At 41.4% G+C, this 24130-nt stretch overlaps 1 protein-coding gene and 1 long non-coding RNA gene across 3 annotated transcripts in view; both read left to right on the top strand.

Annotated features, from left to right (window-relative positions):
- Nucleotides 1–3500, top strand: part of TGFBR3 (transforming growth factor beta receptor 3) — a 350647-nt gene extending 347147 nt beyond the window's left edge. For both annotated transcript variants that reach the window (XM_030207075.1, XM_030207074.1), the window contains exon 16: nt 187–3500. In XM_030207075.1, the coding sequence (XP_030062935.1) occupies nt 187–302 (116 nt within the window). In that variant the 3' untranslated portion in view covers nt 303–3500. The remainder of the gene's footprint in view (nt 1–186) is intronic.
- Nucleotides 3501–10243: 6743 nt separating this feature from the next.
- Nucleotides 10244–22822, top strand: LOC115472712. The gene is made up of 3 exons (XR_003942542.1): nt 10244–10322; nt 16014–16022; nt 22812–22822. It is a non-coding gene; the product is annotated as an uncharacterized LOC115472712 (long non-coding RNA).
- The last annotated feature ends 1308 nt before the right edge of the window (nt 22823–24130 follow it).

The raw sequence follows: 24130 nt of genomic DNA, 5'->3' as shown, positions 1-24130 counted from the left end.
TAAACCAATTTTAAAAATGAAATACACAGCAAATGCAATCTACCTTTTTCTTTGAAGTGTTTCCCTAAGAAAATATACTGAATCCACAACCTGCTATAAAAAAAACAAAAACAAAAAACCTGATTGAAAACAAGATGCAAAAGGATTTTATTTTTAACATTTGTTATTTTCATGTTGCCTCTTCAGGGGACACGGCAGGAAAACATCAGGTCCCTACTTCCTCCCCGGTCTCGGAAAACGGCAGTGCTGCTCCTAGTATTGGCAGTACACAAAGCACACCCTGTTCAAGCAGCAGAGCCTAACCCCGGAGAGAGCGTAGGAGGACAGAGGTTCCAAGTGACTCTTTATTGACATTGGCTTTCTGAAGCTGAAAGGATTTGGTTCTTCTTGAAACAGGAGACAGAATCTCGCTATAAAATCACCTGATATTCTGGATAACTACAGGCTATGGACTTTCCTGCAGGTTATAATTTTACGTGACAAAACTACTAATTATGCAGTTCTTTGGCCTGCAAAAAAGGATTCCTAGGTTTTCAATGTGAAGTACATGCCAGTTCTAAAAATGCTGCTTTGTTTTCTTTTCTTTTTTTTTTTTAATGAAATAAATCTTGGATTTCTGAACGTAAAATAATGCAAAGTGCTTGTAGGAGATGTTAGCAAGACAGAAAGCAGGCTTTTTATCGTCAGAATATCACTTACAGATCTGGATGAAAGCATGTAAAAATAATGGATCTTGTACATTTAGGCACTTTTGAGCACACAGTGTTGACCTGCATCATTTCAAGCTTGAGTGCCAGAGTGTCTGTTTCAAGTTAATGTGCTGTATAGATGCAGTTTATGATGTATTGAATTGTGTGTTGCATTTGATACAATTTATTCTAGAGTGTATATTTCAAAGCCACGTTTACCAATCTATGCAGTGGACCAAAATGTATTATTCCACATTTAGCCATGTCCCATTTTTGTTGCACATGTATACACTATAAAACTGAAACTGTGTTCAGGACAAGGTGCTAGAAGACATAGCACGTGTGCTACTTTTTTCAACGTGCCCACTTGCCCCCAAATTCTAGAAAACTTTTGTACACAATTTAATTATATAACGATCCAATTAATGTCAATTGGCTTTTATAACAATCAAGTATTGGCACTAATTAGATTTAATTAGAACTTATGTAAATTTAGGCGCGGCCCAAAAAAAGGGGCACGGAAATGGGAGATTCATGGGCGTTTTTGGGCAGATCGGCGTGGTTTTGAGTTACGTGCGTAATTATGGAATATGGGGGCTCCCCATGTAAATTTAGGCATGGGCATTTGCACCATGTTTTCGATGATGCAAATGGTGGAGCCTAAATTTACGCGTGAACCCTGGGCATAAGCGCTTTTGTATAAACTGCTCCTAACTATAAACGCAGTTTATAGAATAGCGCTTTTTTTGTGCCATATATGGAATCTAATCCTTGTTCTATTTTAGAGTATGCTTTACCAATTGAGTATCCTCAAGGTACAGTTGGAGTTCTTATTTCTTTTGCCAACAATGATCATGGGCCTGATATTCAAAAAAAAAAAAAAAAGCTGAGTTCCTAAATTTGTTCCCTATTTTCAACCAAACTTAGGCAGCCTTTACAAAATGTTAGCGCATGTTATTTGCCACAGGATCCATTTTATTCCTATGGGCCCTGCCGCAGATAACACGCACTAATCTTTAATAACAGACCCCTAAAATTCATCTTTATTTAGGAGCTTAAAAGTTGTGCTTCAAAATTATAAATCGATGCAAACACAGAAGAACCAAACTCTTTGCAAATATGAAGACACACAGGAAACAGCGAAGATGACTCAAATGATACACATGATGCCTCAAGAGTTCTAAAAGTTTATTGTCCAACAATCAAGACTCTTGTTGGACAATAAACTGAATCTTGATTGTTGAACAATAAACTTTTAGAACTCTTGAAGCATCGTCTTTGTATCTTGTGAGTCATCTTCACTGTTTCCTGTGTGTCAAAATTATAGATGCCATTCATTTGCCTCAGTTTGAGTCTAATTAATGAACCTAGTGATGAAGCATCAGTGTTAAGCTCCAAAATGTTTTGCCTACCCTAAATCCATTGTTGTTGGCACCCACGTTTTATACTTCTAAATTTGAGTTTTTAATGAAATCTTTGAGTATAAATGTGGGACCTCAGCCCTAATAAATTTTGAAAGAGGCCAATTTAGGAGCATAACTCTGAAGGGCCCTCTTATTACGCTGCATTAGGTGCTAACTTGTGGCTAACGCAGCTTAAAATGGCATATTGTGGGATGCGCTCATGCATCCTGCGGTAAGTACTATTTCGACATGCGCTAATCCACAAGAATGTTTTTCTATTTTTATGGGGGAGAGGGTGTGTCAGAAGGGGTGTTCCTGTGTTAGTCAGTTTTCAGAGCTACAGTTCCATGCGCTAATTGGTTAGCACAGGATTACCATATAAGCCGTTACCACCTGCTCATGCTGTAAATTTTATTAATGGCGCAACATTAACGTAAGGCTATTAATACAAAAAATGCAAACCTAGCCATTTTATGGCTGTGGGAAAAATCCGCACAAGGGCACACTAAGGCTAGCTTTTGCCACAGCTTAGTAAATGGTCCCAAAGATAGAAGCAGATGCCCTTTGAATATCAGACCCTTTATTTATAGATATGTAATGTGGAATAAATATGCAAAGAATTGTAGAGTTACCATATTTTTATATGTACTGTTTCTAAAAATGAAGCTAACCTTTTATTCCCACCCTCATACCCTTTATCTAGTTCAGCTGGCAGTAAGATGAATGGTGAAATGATTAACTAGTGACTTCTACCCAAAATAGTAACAGTGAAAAAGTTAAGACCAATTAGCTTCTTTATAAATACTCCTCTCGGTTATTTTGACAGCCTTAATATTTTTTTCTAGATCAATGTTTAAGTACAAGAGATGTGAGGTGCAATTAGTAGATGAGTAGAATATGGGGGTACCACTAAGAGGCTGAAGTACTAAAGAGCAAAAAAACCTGTACAGACTTTGGTAAATAGAATGTGCCATTGTGCCATTCATCTATTGGCACTGCCAAAACAGCTAGATAAACTAGCAATTATAGAGGTTTTTGTTTTTTTTTTAAACCTTGACCAAAGAATTCTGGTTGCCATGGGTAGGTAGAAATAAGGGTCGTCAAACAAGCTGTTCACGATACCTTTTTATTGCATAAACTTAATGCATTGTGACAAACTTTTGAGATGGCCTGATGAAGAGATAGGGACATAAGAACTGCCATACTGGGTAAGACCAAAAATTTATCAAACCTGAATATCCTGCTTCTAACAATGACCAATCCAGGTCACAGATACCTGGCAGGATCTGAAAAAGTTAGCAAAACTCCATGCTGCTTTTCCCCCAGAAATAAGTGAAAGGGGAAAGGGAGATGCGACTTGATATACCCCCTTTCTGAGGCTTTTGCAACTACATTCAAAGCGGTTTACATATATTTAGGTACTTATTTTGTACCAGGGGCAATGGAGGGTTAAGGTACTTGCCCAGAGTCACAAGGAGCTGCAGTGGGAATTGAACTCAGTTCCCCAGGATCAAAGTCCACTGCACTAACCACTAGGCTACTCCCCCAGATCTACGTTCATACTGCTGGAAAGCTTGTCACAGATATATTAATTCAATGAAAAGGTCTCTATAGCTTCTTGATTGATCCTTATTTTCATATAGCTTTTCTGTGAAACTTTTGCAAAACTGTATTTGCAATGCTGTTTTTATATGATTGTATTATGTGCTCTTAGTTAATGACCTGCTTTGCATAATTTTGCATTCCAGTGTCTCATTAACACAAAATTTCATAAGTATAACAATATGCAAAGTTTGCCCTTTTAGTATGCAGCAAAAAAAAAAACCAAAAAGGCAACAGTCTACTTGCTAAAGTAGATACAAACTAAAAAAAAAAAAGCAGACTGGTACAAATATAAAATATATAAAAAATACTTTATGGGTTTTGTTTCAATAAAGTATTTTTTATATATTTTATATTTGTATCAGTCTACTTTTAGTATGCAGATCATCCTTGGTTGAATTTTGCTTCCTTTAGCATATCAACCTCTAAGTTAAATATTAATGGGTCTTTATAAAACTATGGTGGGGTGTAAGAATAGCTTATTAAGGAGGTCATTTACTAGCAGCATGCACTAATGCCATTAATGCGCATTATCTAACATGGGAATAAAATGGAACCTGCAGTAGATAATTTACTTTATCAGTAATAGCTCACACTGGGTGACCTTAGCATGTGCTTATGCGGGTCATTCCCGTGTGCTAAGGCCATTTTTACCACATGGGTAAAGTTGACTTTTGGCTTTATTCTTTCAATGGCCACGTGCTAATTTTCCCACTGGTGCATTGCCATTAGTACATGAGGCCCTACTGCCACCTATCATGTAGGTGGAAAGGGCTCACGGGCTAACCACGCACTGATCAGTTAGCATGCAGCAATGTAGCTGCGCTAACAGATTAGCACAGAACATGTCTACTCTCCAGTCACTCGTGGAAAGCGCAGGCCGATGCCAAAATTACCGCCAGATGCCTGACCGCACCCCGCGGTAAAGCATTTAGAGGTGCGGTAAGCTTGCGTTACTGCAGCTTAGTAAACGGAGCCCATTGTTAGTAAATGAGCCTCTAAATTAAGCTACCTGTATGTTGGACAGAGAGATGATTTCCTTACCTTCAGCTGAATGTATTTTGTAAGCATATGCTTTGTATAAAATCTTTACAAATGTCTTCAAAGAAGACAAGAGTCTTTGCAGTACTTATAGCTATATTTTACTACAAGTCCATGTATAAAGATATATTTAAGTGTTTCTAAATAATGTAAGCTACTCTAAGATTTTTTTTTATTTCAGTTACTGTGAATTTTACAATTTCTGTGTACATTTTTTAAAACAATTTTGGACCCTCTCCATCCCAGATTAAAAGAACATGACTCTGGGATTTTCATAGGAAGAATTAGAAAATCATAGATTTTGGAATGGAAAGGGTAAAAATATCTTTGTGTAAAATAGCTAAATGTATATTTTTGAGAAAAAATGTATGTATTATCAATGATTATATTCATATTTTACTTCTATTTTCTAAAGTTATGTTTCAGATTTATATCTTGAGACCAAGAAACCAAAAAGGCCACGTGTAAAAAAGCAAAATGTTGAATTTGTTTTTGTTTGAGATTTCTATTGAAGATACCTTTAAACTGATGAATCTTTTGTTTTATACAGTTATTTGGCTGTTTTCTGTATAGTTAACAGATCTCAGCTCAGTGGCATAACCAGGTGGCTAATTTCAGGTGGGCCCTGAGCCCAGAGTGGGTTGGCAGGAAATTTTCTCTCCATCCCGGCCCTCTCCCACTCTCCACCCTTTCCCCGTTCCACCAGCACCTCCCCTAAACCCAAATATAAATACCTGAGCTGGCAGGGATCCCCAGGCCCCATCATCTGAATACCACTTCCTCAAGCAGCCAAAATCTCTTCCATCCTTGGCAGTTGGCGGCAGTGTCCATGAGCCGCTGCTGCCAGCATGTCATTCGTGCTCAGGGGCCAGCATCAATGTCTGCTGGGAGACACTGCCACTTGGAAGGAAGCACAATTCTATAACTGGGTGCTTGCATTTATGCACATCTTGTGTGCATAAATGTACATAACACCAGCCCTTTCATAAGTAAGTGTTCATGTGGGTATGTAAGTGGCAAGCCAAGCGCCTAAGTACTATTCTCTGAGGGTGCACATAAGTTCCATAGTGTGTAAACGCAAGAGGGGAGGAGCGTTCACATGGGTGGGAATAATAGGCATGTCTTGGGCTGCGGTAAACAGGGGCCTGCACTAGCATCAGTGCTTGTTTTTGACGTATGCCTTTTATCGCAGTGGGTAAAAGGCTGTCCATTTTGGGGAAAGAAATGGCTGTGCGGTCAGTGAACCACTAACCGCACAGCCATTTCAGGGGGGAGCCCTTACTGCCACCTATCAAGATGGCAGTAAGGGCTCTCGTGCCAACCCAGTGGTAACCGGGCAGCGATTACCGCCAGTTAAGTTCTGGTGCTACAAAAATAGGACATTTTTTTAGCGCCGGAAATGGAGCGCGCTAGAGGTGGGAACTAGTTCCAGATTGGCCCCTTAGTGCACGCTAATCGTTAGCACACGCTAAAGAATAAGATGCCCACAGGAATATAATGGGCATCATATCAATTAACTCATGGTAATCATTAGTGCATCTTCGTAAAAGGACCCCTTATACACTTAACTTTTAGAATACTGTAAGTTATAGACGTTTGTTTCATTTAGGTGCCCAGATTTATGCCAGCTGTGCGGCTGCTGTAAATGCAAGATATGCTGATACCAGGGTACAGTAGTATTAGATAATGGAATCTGGTCACCCAGATGCCTAAATGGGGGTGGCCCAGTTATAGAACTGCCTCTCTATGTATTTTATGGAGGGTACCGCATTCAATGAGCCTTTATAAAATACTATTGGGGTTCTTCATGCAACAGATCTAAATGTCCATTTTCTGACCTAGATGCCCTAAATGACATTGAGCTTTACGAAGATAATTTTGTAAAGGATTTTTTAACCTCTTAAAGAACCTCATTTTGTATGATGTGCAGATGTGTTCTGGGAAGAAGAATCGAAAAGTACGCACATAGGTTATAAAAACACCTAGCAGGTGTAAATGTATGAGGCTGCATTTTAGCCACAGCTTTGGCAGCTTTCATAATGCTGTTTTTATGACACACAGGTGTCTGTGTCTTTGTAAAATAGTGTCATGATAGGCACCTGCTTGGCCTCCCAACCTAGGCGACCTACAGGACATTAGAATGCTACCAGGTGATGTTAATTGAGACTATGTAAATTAATGCTAATAATCTTTCCTACCGTACTGGATGCCAGTTGTTTATGAAGGAAAACATAAAAACAGCAGCATATCTTCCAGCAGACATCAATTCAGATAGAAATGTAAGCTTTGGATTTGTAGAAGAGAGAGTAATAATTAAGTTTTGCAGAGCTACTCAGTTGTTTTGGACAGTGTTATTTTGTGACTTCTTATTGATAGTTAAGACTAGACAAGCCCCAGTTATTACTCATTTTGTGATCTACTTTTTTTATGGGCTATGTGCACCTTTTGTGGGTGTGGCATACATTTGTTCATAAGGGATTTTGATCTGGTTTGGGGGTAATTGTAGCAGTCGGGTTATATTCTGGTGTTCATTGCTTCTTTGCTAATTTACTTCTGGGTGAATTCTGCACAAAAAAGTTTAAAATTCTGTGTAAAGATTCTGAAAATTCTACGCAGTATTTTAAAATGCTGCATTCTTTATTTGTAAATGTTTGTGTATAGAACTTCCCACATAGGTCTTTTTCTGAACCCTCCTCCCAGCACATACAACCCTCTCTTCCCCAACCCTGTGGCATTCCCCCCCCCCCCCCCCCTCCGCTACTTGGCACAAGAAGAGAGGAGCGGCTGCACAACAAGCTATGTCCTCCCCCTCTGTCACCCCAACTCTAACTGCTGACACCATACAGCTCCACAGTTCAAATTCAGTGGTCAAATTTGGCTGGTAGAGGAGGGGGACATAGCTCCACATGTTGCCACTTTCCTCTTCCTTTGCTTGTGCCATTTGGATGTTAACTTTATTTCCATTTTAACTTCCATAGTTAGACGTTGAAGTTAAATTTAGCTAACACCTTAGACCATTGCATTGGAAATTTTCTGGTCAATTTCCAAATGACCTGGGAACCCCAAGGCAGGAACTCTCTGCCCCCAGACCCTTGAGGCAGGTAGACTCTACCCTGGAACTAGAGAGCTTCATACATACTCACACACTAACACTCTAACTCACTAAGCACCCATGCCTATTCTAAAATACCCCATCTATCTGTCCTCCAGTTCCCATAGTAACATAGTAGACGACAGCAGATAAAGACCTGTGCGGTCCATCCAGTCTGCTCAACAGGATAAACTCATAGCATAAACTCCCATCTACATAGACCCAAATCCCTCACCCACACTACCCCTCTACCAGTATTCATGGTGCAGGCACATTGCTATTTGGGGGTTAATAAGAGTGGTTTGGTGGGTGGGGAGTAGATTAGGTGGGTGAGGGTTTAGGTAGATGCAGAAGGTGGGTTATAGCAGGTGAGTGGAAGGTTGGGGAAGTGGGTTGGGTAGAATTATAGTAGGTTTACATAGATGAGGGTAGGTTGATGGGTGGGTAATGATAAGTGAGAAGGTGGTGTAGGTAAGAGGGTAGGTAGGAACTGAGAAGATAGATGGGTGTCCCAGACTTAATCACAAGGGTGCAGATTCCCAGATTTTGGGGTCCCCAAATTAGGACTTTCCAGGGGTCCCCAGCTTGGGGATCCCAGGTCTTTTTGGTGGCTGATTTTTAACGTTTTGATTTTTAAAGTCAGTTGGAAGTTACAATTTCATTTCACCACCAGGGTTGAAGTAAAAATTCAGTGCTAAGCTGGAAGTAAAGCTATAATAAAATTTTGCATACATTGCTGCATAGGAAGTAATTCTGTATGTGGCTCCTTACAGAATTACTTCCTTAGCATTCATTAACAGACTCATTATGCTAAATTAGTAAAGTGCTTTACTTTCTACTTAACAGAGATATTTTTATACACTAAAACCTGTTTTAGATTGGAAATTTTATTGCCACAGAAAGCTTCAGCTCTAAAAGGGGGAAAATAAGCTTTACTAAGTCTAGCACAGGCTATTAAATTGGCCTGAGTGTTAAAAAGTTAATGAAGAATCCTGACAAAAGGGTCAATGTTTGGGGTGGGGGGAGATCAAGACACACGTTTTGTTTTTATTTTCTTTTTAAATATTTCCTAATCAACGGGTAGGGTAGTAAAGATCCTAGCTGTGATCTTATGTTGATTAATATTTTCTCACCTTTTGTCTTCACTCCCTGTGTAGATATTTATTCCTTCCTTTTTGCTTGAATAGGACTAAGTCTTATAGATAAACATAAGGGAAATAAACTAGGGTCACGGGACAATAAGAAAAGAAGAACAAGAGATTTTAAACTTTTGTGCGCCTACTGTTTTGCAAGGATCTAGTCCCAGGAAGGATAGTCAGGCATACAATTTCATGTTCTTATGAACTGCAGTAGAAGGAGAGAAGCCAGTGGTGGCGCTCTGCTGGCTGCCATTTCCCTGTCCTTTTTTTTTTTCCATCATAGCTTTATTTTTTTATTTTGTTACATTTGTACCCCGCACTTTCCCACTCATGGCAGGCTCAATGCAGCGGGCAATGGAGGGTTAAGTGACTTCTGTGCAGTTGTCACCTACTCTCTGCCAAGATCACTCAGGGGGGAGGGGAGGGGAAGCAATCTGCAGTATGGATTCCCAAACCTGTCCTTAGAGACCCTGCAGCCAGTTTGATTCTCAGGATGTCCACAATGAATATGCATGAGGAAGATATGTATGTACTGAGGAGGGTAAATATCTCTTGTATATTCATTGTGGATATCCTGAACACCGAACTGACTGTGAGGTACCCAGAACAGATTTGGAAAGTCCCCGATTTACAGTGCGCAGGCATGTAAAGCTGGAAGAAGGGGCATGAGGATAGGGCAGCCTTTGTAACGTCACAAGCGGGAATTATTAGCCATGATTTCTAATAATATAAAATAGTAAGGTATTCTGCATTCCAAGCACTTCGCCAGTTAACGGCTTCCCAAGTGTAGAGCTTGGTGCAGAGAACCTCAGTTTGTGTTTTAAGAGGTCAGATTCCTATATGTGTTCAGTTGTTTCTGAAACGACGGGTGGAAAAGGTTTCTCAGTTGTCTCAAAAGACTGTAAACTGTATATATTTATTCTCCGTCATGTATGTATCTCATGTAATATATATTAGACTGTACTGCTGGTTGTGCTACTGAAGCATTTCGGGTTGGATGATACTTGTACTGCTTCATGGGTTGTTGCACAGGGAGTGTTCAGGAGAACTTGATGTTTAAGACTGACCTGCACTTCTGAGGAGCGACATTTTTTAAATGTCTAAATAAGTGGCTTCATTAAGTGATTTTCATCAAGCAAGAAATAAAGCCAGAGAGGGTAATTCTATAACACAGCGCCCGCCGAAGGCTCTAGTTATTTGCCTAGTTTAAGCTTATTCTGTAAAGAACAGTAGCCTACTAGCAAGTGACTGAAAAAATGCTTACATTTAAGGCATGAACATTTACACCAACTCATGCCTAGCTGCCTCCACCTACACTCTACCCAAATTCCATCCATACACATTCCCACTGGCAAAGGTCATTTACATGTGTAAGTGAACACGAATGCGCATAAATGCACATAAAGAAGGGAGGAGTGGCCTAATGGTTAGTGCAGCGGGCCTTGATCCCAGCATCCCGGGTTCAATTCCCAATGCAGCTCCGTGTGACATTGGGCAGGTCACTTAACCCTCCATTGCCTCAGGTACAAAAACCAAGATTGTGAGCCCTCTAGGGATAAAGTACCTGCTTATAATGTGTGATTGTTCTCTGTCTTGAACTTGATGGTTAAGCAGATTATAAATTCCAAAATTAAAATGCCTACAGCTGGCAGTGCCTTATAGAATTACTCCTAGTGAGTCCATTGATGTGTGTGGTCAATTTGAGCACAGTTCTATGTAAAGTATTTCAGTGGAGTTGTGAAAATGCTGTGGTGTATAGTTCTGATAACTACAATGCCATGTCACCTTATCCATTGTGCATTAATAAAGCTATACACTTTATATCAGCTACTAGTGTGTTCTGGTTTTTATTTCATCTTTAAAAGGTTCTTGCAATTGTACTCCTATCTCTCCCACCGTACCTTCAGAGTTCACTCTCATGGATCCTCCGCCACCCCCATCCCGCTATCTGTTGGTGTTCCCCAGGGATCTGTCTTTGGACCCCTTCTCTTCTCAATCTACACCTCTACCCTGGGCTCCCTGATCTCATCTCACGGTTTCCAGTATCATTTATATGCTGATGACACCCAGTTGTACCTCTCCACACCAGACATCACCGCTGAGACCCAGGCTAAGGTATCAGCCTGCTTATCCGACATAGCTGCCTGGATGTCCAACCGCCACCTGAAACTGAACATGTCCAAGACCGAGCTCATTGTCTTTCCACCAAAACCCACTTCTCCTCTTCCTCCACTTTCTATCTCAGTTGATAACACCCTCATCCTCCCCGTCTCATCTGCCCGCAATCTTGGAGTCATCTTTGACTCCTCCCTCTCCTTCTCTGCGCATATCCAGCAGACAGCCAAGACCTGTCGCTTCTTCCTTTTTAACATCAGCAAAATTCACCCTTTCCTCTCTGAACACACCACCCGAACTCTCGTCCACGCTCTCATTACCTCTCGCCTTGACTACTGCAACTTACTCACCGGCCTCCCACTTAGCCACCTATCCCCTCTTCAATCTGTTTAGAACTCTGCTGCATGTCTTATATTCCGCCAGAACCGATATACTCATATCACCCCTCTCCTCAGGTCACTTCACTGGCTTCCAATCAGATACCGCATTCAGTTCAAGCTTCTCCTTCTTACTTACAAATGCACTCAGTCTGCTGCCCTTCACTACCTCTCTACCCTCATCTCCCCTTACGTTCCAGCCCGAAACCTCTGTTCACAGGACAAATCCCTCCTCTCATTACCCTTCTCCACCACCGCCAACTCCAGGCTCCGGTCATTCTGCCTCGCCTCACCCTATGCTTGGAACAACCTCCCCAAGTCCTTACGCCAAGCCCCCTCCTTGCCCATCTTCAAGTCTTTGCTTAAAGCCCACCTCTTCAATGCTGCATTCGGCACCTAACTCTTACCTTTCAGGCATTCCAGACTGCCCAATTTGACTGCCCCTATCGGTCTGACTGCCCACGCGTCTTTTAGATTGTAAGCTCTTTGAGCAGGGATTGTCCTTCTATGTTAAATTGTACAGCGCTGCGTAACCCTAGTAGCACTTTAGAAATGTTAAGTAGTAGTAGTAGTAAAATAATTGTGTATGTTACATTTACTCAGACTACTACTAGTTCGAAGCCAAGCTAGGATGTGCAAAACTTTGAGAAATAGTCTATATTTTACATATTATCTTACCAGATAATATTCAGCCAGCAGTGATCAATATTTTCTTAACAGCTGACTGCTGCCGCTTAAGTAAAATCCAAATTTTCAATTCCAGGTCATTCAGTGGCATGTACTGGTCAATATCTAGTTAAGACTAATATAAGATACTTATGTGGGTCCCGGCTGAATATCAGATGGGACCCACGTAGAGGGATCTGTCGAGTTCTCTAAGACCCCCCCCCCCCCAGTTCTGACACCCCCTTTTGTTCTGCTCCTCCAACACCCTGCTGTCCTCCACTCAAGCAGCTTTCGCAGAAGTAGAAAACTTTACCCAAATACCTTGAGCTTCCACTGCACACATTTTCATCTGGATCAACTCCTTATTCAAAATTTATAATAAATGTGTGAATTGACTTTCATGGCAAGAGGCTGGCATCTTATCTGTCAATCACCTCTTGGACAGTTCTTCCTGGCTTACCCTTTGATGCCTTACTTACCAGATACAGTTTTCCATCCCAACAATACTATCAATGGCTTCAGCTCAAACATTGCATCTCATTATTACTACTACTACTATTTAGCATTTCTATAGCGCTACAAAGCATACGCAGCGCTGCACAAACATAGAAGAAAGACAGTCCCTGCTCAAAGAGCTTACAATCCAAGCTGAATATTACTAAATTCAAATCTGACCAACTGAGCTGCTGGGAGTTATGTAAAACCCTCTCCACTGGACCCAAACCTGCCTCTAAATGGTATAGGCTCCTACAACAATGGAAATTCACCTCTTCATATAACTCTGAAGCCTCTTGGGAAAAAGATTTCACATCTCCATGTTGCCAGATCAATGGCAATTCATTTGGCCCTCACTAATCAAATACACACACTCAGCTGCCATTACTCAATCCATTTTCTTTCTTGTGTATAGAGCCTTGTGAACTCCTCAAAAACTGTCCAAACTCTCTGGTTCTACGGATGATAAATGTTAGTCATGTAGCTCTGAACAAGGCTCTACCAAACATGTACTCTATGATTTTGTTTACCTTAAACCATACTGGTCAGCCATTTGGAAAACGGCTACTGAACATCTCTTTTTTTTTCCCTCCAAATATTTTATTAATTTCCAAGAATACAAATAACAGGAAAACAATGATGGAAAAACATAGGAAGCAAGAAACACAACAGGTGGGAAAGGAAAAAAAAAAGAGAAAGGAAAGAAGAGAAAAAAGGAGGGGAAAGCATCCAGGTGTTTAACAAATAAGTCCTTTGTACTGGTTTAAGGTGTGGCCTGAATAGTTTGGAGGTAGTTGTCCAAAATAGACCAAATTTTTTTCTTAGATACTATCATCCGACTTTTCGCAGCCATGGCGAGCTCAAACTTCTGATGCTGCAGGACTGTATTCACCAGAAATGAATATTCAGCAACTGTGCGTTTTTCCAGTTTTGCAAAATATGCCGTTGAGCAATAGTGAGGAGAATGTCCAATAGTTTTGATTGCGGGGAGGTCAAATCAAAAGTTGCATGAACGGACTTAAAAATTACAATTGAATAAGTCAGGTCATCAGTTATGGGCAAAAGTTTTTGTATAATATTCCAAACAGCCTTCCAGAATTGAAAGAGCGGAGGACACTCATATAGCATATGAGAGAAAGTACTCACTTTCAGCGAACAGTGCCAACATTTGTCTGATGAGCTCAGGCCAGCAGTAGCAAGTTTTCGAGGAGTCCAATTGGTTTTATGAACATCTCAGAACCATTTACTTATAAAATTCTGATACTAGGCCCTGTCGGGCTAACACAGTCCATTTATGAATATAAAGCAAAAGTGTTATATATACTATCATACATATTTCCATTAAGCTGATACGTTGCTGTTGGAAAGATTTCTCCAAACTTGAATCTATCATGTGATGGAACACTGAGGGGCCCTTTTACAAAGGCGCATAAGGGTCTATGCGCATGCAGTGCATGTCAAATCAGCATTACTGCCCGGCTAGCGCCAGGGGCTTGGCCAGACATCAGTGGGAGGGGGCCAGAGCCCGAGGTTGGGAGCACATTTTCAGTGTCGCCCCGCTGCCTCCCCACCGCCATGCCTCACCTCGGCTCCTCGCCCCCCCACCACCTCACCTCCTTGCCCCCCTCGCCTCCTCGCCCCCCCCCAAACTCGCCTCGCCTCCTTGCCGCTTCCCCTCACAAGCAAATACCTTTGCTGGTGGAGGTCCCCAACCCCCGCCAGCTGAAGCCTTCTTCAGCGCCGGTCTCCCGCACAGCCGCGTTTGCTGCCCTGCTCTTCTTTCGTCTTGCTCCTGTGCACGCTGACGCTCCTCAGTGTCACGTAAAGGAGTGTCAGCATGCACAGGAGGAGCTAGAAGAAAGAAGGGCAGCGAACGCGGCTGCGCTGGAGACTGGTGCAAAAGAAGGCTTCAGCCAAACCAGGGGCCCAGGCCCCCATGGCCCCCCCCCCATAGCTACACCCCTGGCTAGTACATATGCCTGACGGTAATTTTGAGTTTGGCACATGCTGAAAACACCGAGTAGAAAATAATTTTCTGTTTACTACCGTGGAGGCGCTGCCAGCGGTAATGAGCAGTTGGAGCACACTGGACAGTTACTGCGCAGGTAATGCGTGAGACCTTACCACTAAGTCAATGGGTGGCGTTAAGGACTCAGGCCATAAATAGATGTGCTGGTTTTCATCTTAACAGATGTCCATTTCTATGTCCCCCCCCCCCCCCAAAAAAAAAAAATTAGTACTCGCAACTTCCATATTGATTTTACTTCATTTTTATGTTTCTTAAGACAGGTACAGGTATCCCTACGCTGTTTTTGCTGTTATACTATTGCTTTTGTTATGATGATAATACTCAGGTCTATTTAGACCTGCTAAAAATATTTTACCATGTAACAAATGTACACCTTTTGTTGAAATTTTGGAACTGAATAAAAATATTGAACTAAAAAAAAAATGTGGAAACCTGAATGGACCTTGGTAAAACCAGTTGTCAGAGGTCTTTGTCAAGGTGAGTCACGTGGAGGGGCATAGTCGAAAGGGACGTCCATGTTTTGTTGAGGACGTCCTCGCAAAATGTCCTGATGGAGAGGTGGGGAAACCCGTATTATCAAAACAAGATGGACATCCATCTTTCGTTTCGATAATACAGTCGGGGATGCCCAAATCTTGAAATTTTGGTCGTCCTTACAGATGGTCATCCCTAGACTTGGTTGTTTCTGATTTTTGGCGATAATGGAAACCAAGGATGCCCATCTCAGAAATGACCAAATGCAAGCCCTTTGGTCATGGGAGGAGCCAGCATTTGTAGTGCACTGGTCCCCCTCACATGCCAGGTCACCAACCGAGCATCCTAGGGGGCACTGCAATGGACTTTATAAAATGCTCCCAGGAACATAGCTCCCTTACCTTGTCTGCTGAGCCCCCCCAAACCCCACTAAAACCCTCTACCCACAACTGTACACCACTACCATAGCCCTTACGGGTGAAGGGGGCACCTAGATGTGGGTACAGTGGGTTTCTGGTGGGTTTTGGAGGGCTCACTGTTTCCTCCACAAACGTAACAGGTAGGGAGGGGGATGGGCCTGGGTCTGCCTGCCTGAAGTGCACTGCACCCACTAAAACTGCTCCAGAGACCTGCATACTGCTGTGATGGACCTGAGTATGACATCTGAGGCTGGCATAGAGGCTGGCAAAAAATATTTTTTTAAATGTTTTTTAAGGGTGGGAGGGGGTTAGTGACCACTGGGGGAGTAAGGGGAGGTCATCCCCGATTCTCTCTAGTGGTTATCTGGTCATTTCGGCCACCTTTTTGTGCCTTGGTCGTAAGAAAAACAGGACCAGGTAAAGTCGTCCAAGTGCTAGTCAGGGACGCCCTTTTTTTTCCAATATGGTTCGAGGATGTCCATGTGTTAGGCATACCCAAGTCCCACCCTCGCTCCGCCTCCAATACGCCCCCTTGAACTTTGGCCATCCCTGCGACGGAAAGCAGTTGGGGACGTCCAAAATCGGCTTTAGATTATACCGATTTGGACGACCCTGGGTGAAGGACGCCCATCTTCCGATTTGTGTCAAAAGATAGGCATCCTTCTCTTTCGAAAATAAGCCTGATAGCTACCATTAAACAAATTGCAAATGAACCTGCCTCTTTTGTAGTTGACATAATCCTGTTTATTTTTATTTAGCATAAAGCACACACAGAGGCTTAAATAGATTTCTCTGAGCTCTGCTGCAAAGATCTCCATTAGTGTGTGTCTGCCAGAAATAAAGGAGAAGGTGAATACCAAAGGAAACTCCATTTAGACATTTTAATTTGATTTAAATCCAAAACTAGTGAGTTGTTAAATCAAGGGGGGAAAAGATATCAGACTCTTTCCAACATAAACAAGCAGAAAACCTTACTGGCAGAACTCATTTAACCCTCCGGAAAGCTTTTTAAATGCAATGCATTTTATTAACGTCACAATGTGCTGAAATCTTCTTGTGCAATAGTAATTACTCAAGTTTTTTGTCTTGAAGATATGATAAGGACAATGAATGTAGTGATGATTCTTATTTTAAAAAGAAAGGAAGCTGACAGTGCTGAGTAGTTATGCCAGAGGCTGCATCAGAGATTTATATCACAAATAAGCAAACTTAATAGATTTTAATTTTGAATAACAATACACTATGCACTCGCTTCCCATTGTCAAAATCTCAAGATTCAAAGTCGTCAATACCTACATAAATTTCAAATAACAGTTATGATACAGTGCTTCCTCTGTATTAAGATGTTAAGACACAAATATCACAGTCATTTCTGCATAACATGTGACAGAACACACCAGTGATCATAAAAATATTTGCATCGGTCAATTGACAAAACACAATCTAGATTAGCTAAACCTTATGAATGCCATTCATATGTAATTCCTAAAACAAATGCTCCATTCCACTGGAGAATATAATCCATATTTTTCCTCCAAATCCAAATGACAAGCTCCATTTTTGTTCAAATTGAGATAAACTTCAAAAGGGGGGGAGGGGGGAAAGTATCTATTTTTCTGAACATTGCTAGGTGAACGCAAACAAGAAGGAAGAATTTCCTGGCCTACTGCCAACTTTTCAGCTGTGATGCCCTTGTAAATGCTTGATTTCCCTTAATAAAGTCAGATATGTCTTTTTTTAACCCTTCCAGTTACAAGTTTTTCTATAAGGGAAGGGAACTAAGCTTGAATGATGTCTGATATACAGTGGGGGAAATAAGTATTTGATCCCTTGCTGATTTTGTAAGTTTGCCCACTGACAAAGACATGAGCAGCCCATAATTGAAGGGTAGGTTATTGGTAACAGTGAGAGATAGCACATCACAAATTAAATCCGGAAAATCACATTGTGGAAAGTATATGAATTTATTTGCATTCTGCAGAGGGAAATAAGTATTTAATCCCTCTGGCAAACAAGACCTAATACTTGGTGGCAAAACCCTTGTTGGCAAGCACAGCGGTCAGACATCTTCTGTAGTTGATGATGAGGTTTGCACACATGTCAGGAGGAATTTTGGTCCACTCCTCTTTGCAGATCATCTCTAAATCATTAAGAGTTCTGGGCTGTCGCTTGGCAACTCGCAGCTTCAGCTCCCTCCATAAGTTTTCAATGGGATTAAGGTCTGGTGACTGGCTAGGCCACTCCATGACCCTAATGTGCTTCTTCCTGAGCCACTCCTTTGTTGCCTTGGCTGTATGTTTTGGGTCATTGTCGTGCTGGAAGACCCAGCCACGACCCATTTTTAAGGCCCTGGCGGAGGGAAGGAGGTTGTCACTCAGAATTGTACGGTACATGGCCCCATCCATTCTCCCATTGATGCGGTGAAGTAGTCCTGTGCCCTTAGCAGAGAAACACCCCCAAAACATAACATTTCCACCTCCATGCTTGACAGTGGGGACGGTGTTCTTTGGGTCATAGGCAGCATTTCTCTTCCTCCAAACACGGCGAGTTGAGTTCATGCCAAAGAGCTCAATTTTTGTCTCATCTGACCACAGCACCTTCTCCCAATCACTCTCGGCATCATCCAGGTGTTCACTGGCAAACTTCAGACGGGCCGTCACATGTGCCTTCCGGAGCAGGGGGACCTTGCGGGCACTGCAGGATTGCAATCCGTTATGTCGTAATGTGTTACCAATGGTTTTCGTGGTGACAGTGGTCCCAGCTGCCTTGAGATCATTGACAAGTTCCCCCCTTGTAGTTGTAGGCTGATTTCTAACCTTCCTCATGATCAAGGATACCCCACGAGGTGAGATTTTGCGTGGAGCCCCAGATCTTTGTCGATTGACAGTCATTTTGTACTTCTTCCATTTTCTTACTATGGCACCAACAGTTGTCTCCTTCTCGCCCAGCGTCTTACTGATGGTTTTGTAGCCCATTCCAGCCTTGTGCAGGTGTATGATCTTGTCCCTGACATCCTTAGACAGCTCCTTGCTCTTGGCCATTTTGTAGAGGTTAGAGTCTGACTGATTCACTGAGTCTGTGGACAGGTGTCTTTCATACAGGTGACCATTGCCGACAGCTGTCTGTCATGCAGGTAACGAGTTGATTTGGAGCATCTACCTGGTCTGTAGGGGCCAGATCTCTTACTGGTTGGTGGGGGATCAAATACTTATTTCCCTCTGCAGAATGCAAATAAATTCATATACTTTCCACAATGTGATTTTCCGGATTTAATTTGTGATGTGCTATCTCTCACTGTTACCAATAACCTACCCTTCAATTATGGGCTGCTCATGTCTTTGTCAGTGGGCAAACTTACAAAATCAGCAAGGGATCAAATACTTATTTCCCCCACTGTATATATGATTTCTGAAAGTAAAGCCGAATATTAAATTCTATTTACTTCAAGCCCTCATACGTTTCTTTACAGTTATATTTCTTGTTAAATTATTCCATTTTCTCCTAGATTATCTTAGTTCTTGATCTCCATTTATTGTTGGGCTAACATAGTAATAGGTATGATTTTTTTTTAATTAAAATAACCTCATTGACTGATCAATAACAAATCTAAATCTCACAAAAGAGCAATCTTGGATATCAAGAAATGATAAGTCGGACCGTGGATGGTATTTCTTACTGCAAATCTTAAAAGATAAAAAGATAAGTGATCCGTTGTTTAATGAGATGTAGAAACGGTTCATATTTATGAATATATTTTTTGAAAACATTGAGCAGTTGCCGTTTATTAAAAGTAGGAGGTTTTTTTACCTATGATGATTAAAGGGTCCTCCCTTATGTTGGTTATCTGATATCTAGAGGCCATTCTGAATGTTGTACCCTCGAAACAGATGGACAAGAGGTCTGCTAGGCCCAATAGAACTGATGACGAAGAAGCAGACATGATGAAGGGTTGCTAAAAAGCCTTTATTGTAGAATAACCAGATAAAATGGCACCTGACCCAGCAGGCCTGCTTCAGGGGTGATACTTATAGAATATATAAAAAAATAATTCAGCATAAAAACCATAAATTATGCTAGAAACACAACAACATTATACGCATAAACCATAAATTAAAAACCGGTGTAAAAACACAAAAAATCCAATCAAATAACATCCATTAGTATAACTTAAAACTAATTAAAATGGTTAAAGTATGTACAAAGATAAATATATATACTATACACAAAACACAAGTATATACATAAAAAGGTACCTTGGAACTTATGGTTTGATACTGTCACTTTACCCAAGGTAAAACTAGAATGATTAAAAAGGTACTCTTCAATAAATATCTCAATAAATTTAAAATAGAAATGATATAATTCTGCAAGTCAAAATGAATGGATTAAAAATGAAAGAGAATCACCAGAGCCTCCAGACACAGGGGAGATCTCTGCTCATTCATGAATGTCTGTGCCTAACTGGAGAGCTGGTTTTTAAACTAAGGCTGGGTCACATGACTTACTAGCAACCAGATTAAATGGTGTTAAACAGAAGCAAAAAATAATAAAAGTAGTTCAAAAACACTGATTTGAGTAAAAACAAGCTAGGGCAGTGTGAAAAATAGCTTGTATGTATCAGAGGCGTAGCCAGACAACAGATTTTGGGTGGGCCTAGGTAAGAAGGGGGTGGGCACCAAGTGTTCTCCCCCCACCACCACCACCAAACAAATATCTCAGATGGCGGGAAAATGGTTTTTTCCGCCTTGGTAGTCTGCAGCAGGGATGCGCTGAGCATGCACAGGTGCCTGTATCATGGAGAATAGCATTTTCATTACCATCAGGGGGAAGTCTTCAGCTGGTGGAACATGGGATCCCCACCAACTACCACTAAATGTGTGCTAGTATTGGGTGGGCCTGAGCCCTAAGTGGGTGGGCCCTGGCCCACCCAGGCCCACCTGTGGCTATGCCACTGGTATGTATTGCCCTGGTGATAAGGAACTTTTAAAAAAATAATAAAAACCGGCAAAAAAAATGGCTGCTACGACAAAAATCAAGTCGAGGAAGTTGTGCCCTTCAAGAATATGCCTTTCTTTTTTCTAAGTGAGCATTTTTGAGGGAGTTATTGATGAGTTTTGTCATGGCAGCCATTGCATTTTAGCAAGACTGCAGCAAAAGGAGTATGTTTGCCATGGACTACAGTGAACATTTCTGCCTAATTATGCTGGAGACCCTGACAGCTTTGGCTCGCCCTTGGGTGCTCTGAGTAATTAATGCAAAAAAAAAAAGAAATTTCAAGTCTCCAAAATTATAAATTTGACCTTTGTTTTTTTTTTTAACTAGGATAACTGTGCTTATGATCAACAAAAGCAGAAATCTTCCCTGTCTGGACAAAGTTCATGATTCAGGAGCCATATGAACCTCAAAATTTGTTTTGGCTAAAATCAGACTAATATAGCACATTATTTGTGTATTAAAGTGCATAATTCAAAGACAGTCAATCATAACTGGTGATACCAGTAAGCATGAATGATAGAAGCCTGAAGATTTCTGCTGAACACAGGGTGAGATATGCAAATTCTAGCTTTTACATGGTTTGATAATGTATATTGACATGTAGGTGTTCATATGCTGAGCTCTTAAGCAGCTGCAAAATACATATTACACTAGAATCTCATTCAATAAAGATGATTTCTATAGGCACCAAATATGCAAAAAGTTCTTTCTGAATAAGGTCTATAAAATGTGACCATAGCCCTGTCATTTTCAGATATCCAAATACATTGGACTTATTTCAGGAATTGTACACAGTGGAGGAGATTCTATATATGGCACCTAAAAAATCTGCGCTGAAATCAGTGCCGACTAAATGTATTCTATAATCCATGCCTAGATTTAGGCACCAATGATAGAAAACGCTTAGTTAATATTTCAGCATCTAAATCTGCGCATATCCATTTATACCAATGAAAGCTTGGTGTGAATCCCTGTGCGTAGATTTAGGCACACTAAGCCATATTCTATAACTAGGCGAGTAAATTTTGGAATGCCCATGAAACGCCCATTTCCACACCTATAACCACATCCCTTTTTGCCTTCGCACATTAGAAGTTTGGCACACCGTTACAGAATACGATTAGCGAGTTGTGCACCTAAATTCTAATCAGTGCCAATTAGTTCTCATTATTGCTTGTTAAGTGCTGTTAACAAGCAATAATGAGAACTAATTGGCACTGATTAGAATTATGTACATTGTTATAGAATCTGCACCGATTTTGGCGCCGATCTTTAGGCGCACTATATAGAATCTGGGGGAGTGGCTGTAAAAAATGGGACCCCCTTACTTAGTTTCAAAATACTTTGTAATTGTTTAAACATTTACACCTCCCCCCTCCCCCCTTTTTGCAAAGCCACACTAGCGGCTGCTGGTGCAGTAAAGCCGGCACAGCCCATTCAAAGTGAATGGGCTGTGTCGGCATTACCACGCACCTTTGTAAAAGGGGGGGAGGTTAGTACAACCTTTGAAAATACATTAATATAAGGAGTTTTTTTCTTACTTCATACTTTGCGTTCAAAGTGTCCTCCTTGAACCTTGACACATTCACAAAGGGGCCCTGTTACAGAGCGGTGGTAAGTCCAATGTGGGCTTACCGCTCGCTCTTTCGGGACTACCAGCAGCCCAACGTGGCCCCCAGTGGTAGTCCCACCCCGAGTGTGCACCATTTCTGTGGAAAAAAGAAAACCCCTGGAAATGGCTTGCATAGCGGTAACCCGGCGGTAATAGGGCATCGCCGAGTTAGTACGGGAGCCCTTATTGCCACCTTAATGGGTGGCGGTAAAGGCTTCCCAACCTACGTGCAGCAGGATGTCAGACTCAGAAGAAACCAAACGCAGGAAGAAGATTTCGGCTGGCGGGGGTTGGGGTTCCCCGCCAGCAAAGGTACAGATGGCGACGGTGGGGGGGGGGGGTTGAGAGGGGTGTCGGCAGGGGGGTCCAGGGCCAAATTTACAGGGGCCCAGGCCCCCATGGCCCCATAGCAGCTATGCCCCTGTTCCCAACACATGGCCATGCGGTAAGAGTTCTCTTACAGCATGGCCATGTGTGCTGGTAGCTTTTTTTATCTGCTGCGGTAAAAAGGGCCCTGGTGCACAGGAAAAACGACCCCCTCCACTACCGCAGGGCCCTTTTTAACCACAGCTTGGTAAAAGGACCCCTTTATTGGCTAAAATACACTGAATCTGTTGGTTTGTTGGCTATAGAACAATGCACAGCACTTATGATAGTAACATAGTAAATGAAGGCAGATAAAGACCTGTACGGTCCATCCAGTCTGCCCTACAAGATAAACTCATTTTACATGGTATGTGATACTTTATACCCGAGTTTGATTTGTCCTTGCCATTCTCAGGGCACAGACTGTAGAAGTCTGCCCAGCACTATTCTTGTACTAAGTTCTGAAGCTAGCGTCGAAACCCCTTAAAATTTACACTCCAGCCCATCCCTATCTATTCAGTCACAATCAGAGCGTAGACCGTAGAAGTCTGCCCAGCACCGGTTTTGCTTCCAATTACCGGCATCGCCACCTAATCTCCGCTAAGATTCCGTGGATCCATTCCTTCTAACAGGATTCCTTTGTGTTTATCCCACGCATGTTTGAATTCCATTACCGTTTTCATCTCTACCACTCCCAAGGGAGGGCATTCCACATTTCCACCACCTTCTCTGTGAAAAAATACTTCCTGACATTACATCACATCACTCCCTTATTTGTTCATTGTTATTGGTTACTTATGAAATTTAGAATTTCTTTTAAAATTCTATTTTAGGTCGTAAGGCTTTTTATGAATTAAATTCATTGTACTTAAGCACTATGACAATTCCACATATTCCAGGAAGGGTACTCAGATCTATGCAAGATTAGTGCCCTCAAGAACTAGGGTAAGGGGAGACTGGGCAAGAGAAAAAGCATTCTCTTGCCTAGCGCCTTCCTCATGAAAGATGATACCAAAAGATGTATGCGCGGAATTCAACTTAATGAAGTTTAAGGCTAAGCTTAGAAACTGTTATTTTTGACAGACATTTGATTTTAATGAAAAAGAGGACATAAGGATTTATTAGTACACTATTAATGGGAAGATAATACTTCTATGTGTATATCTTGGTGAATGATTGTCTTGTGAGACTGTTATTAGGTTTTTCTCTATCATATGGAACAGTGTTCCTTTCTTTTAAATTTGTGATTTTAAAGTTTTGTTAACTACCGTGATCTGTATAAGCTAGGAGATATATTAACTTTTTAATAATAAACATAAGCACATAAGTTGTAACTATCTTTAGGCTCCAATTTATAGAATTGCCTTTCATGTCTTTTTTTTTTTTTTTACATTTTCCTAGTAAGTGCTTGGTTCAGTTTCAAAACAATCTTTGTGTCTTCTTGTTCCTAATGGGCTAAATGCTTCTCTTGAGAATAGGTTTGTGGCTATCAATAGTCTGCTACTGATATAGACATAGGGAAGGCACTGCTTGGTCGCCTAGAATGTTGCTACTATTTGGGTTTCTGCCAGGTATTAATTTCCCTCTCTTCTGGTTGGCTTGGTTCAAGGGGTCTTT

The sequence above is a fragment of the Microcaecilia unicolor genome, chromosome 6 (assembly GCF_901765095.1).
Source record: "Microcaecilia unicolor chromosome 6, aMicUni1.1, whole genome shotgun sequence".
Lineage (NCBI taxonomy): Eukaryota > Metazoa > Chordata > Amphibia > Gymnophiona > Siphonopidae > Microcaecilia > Microcaecilia unicolor.
This window is presented reverse-complemented; position numbering and strand designations above follow the sequence as displayed.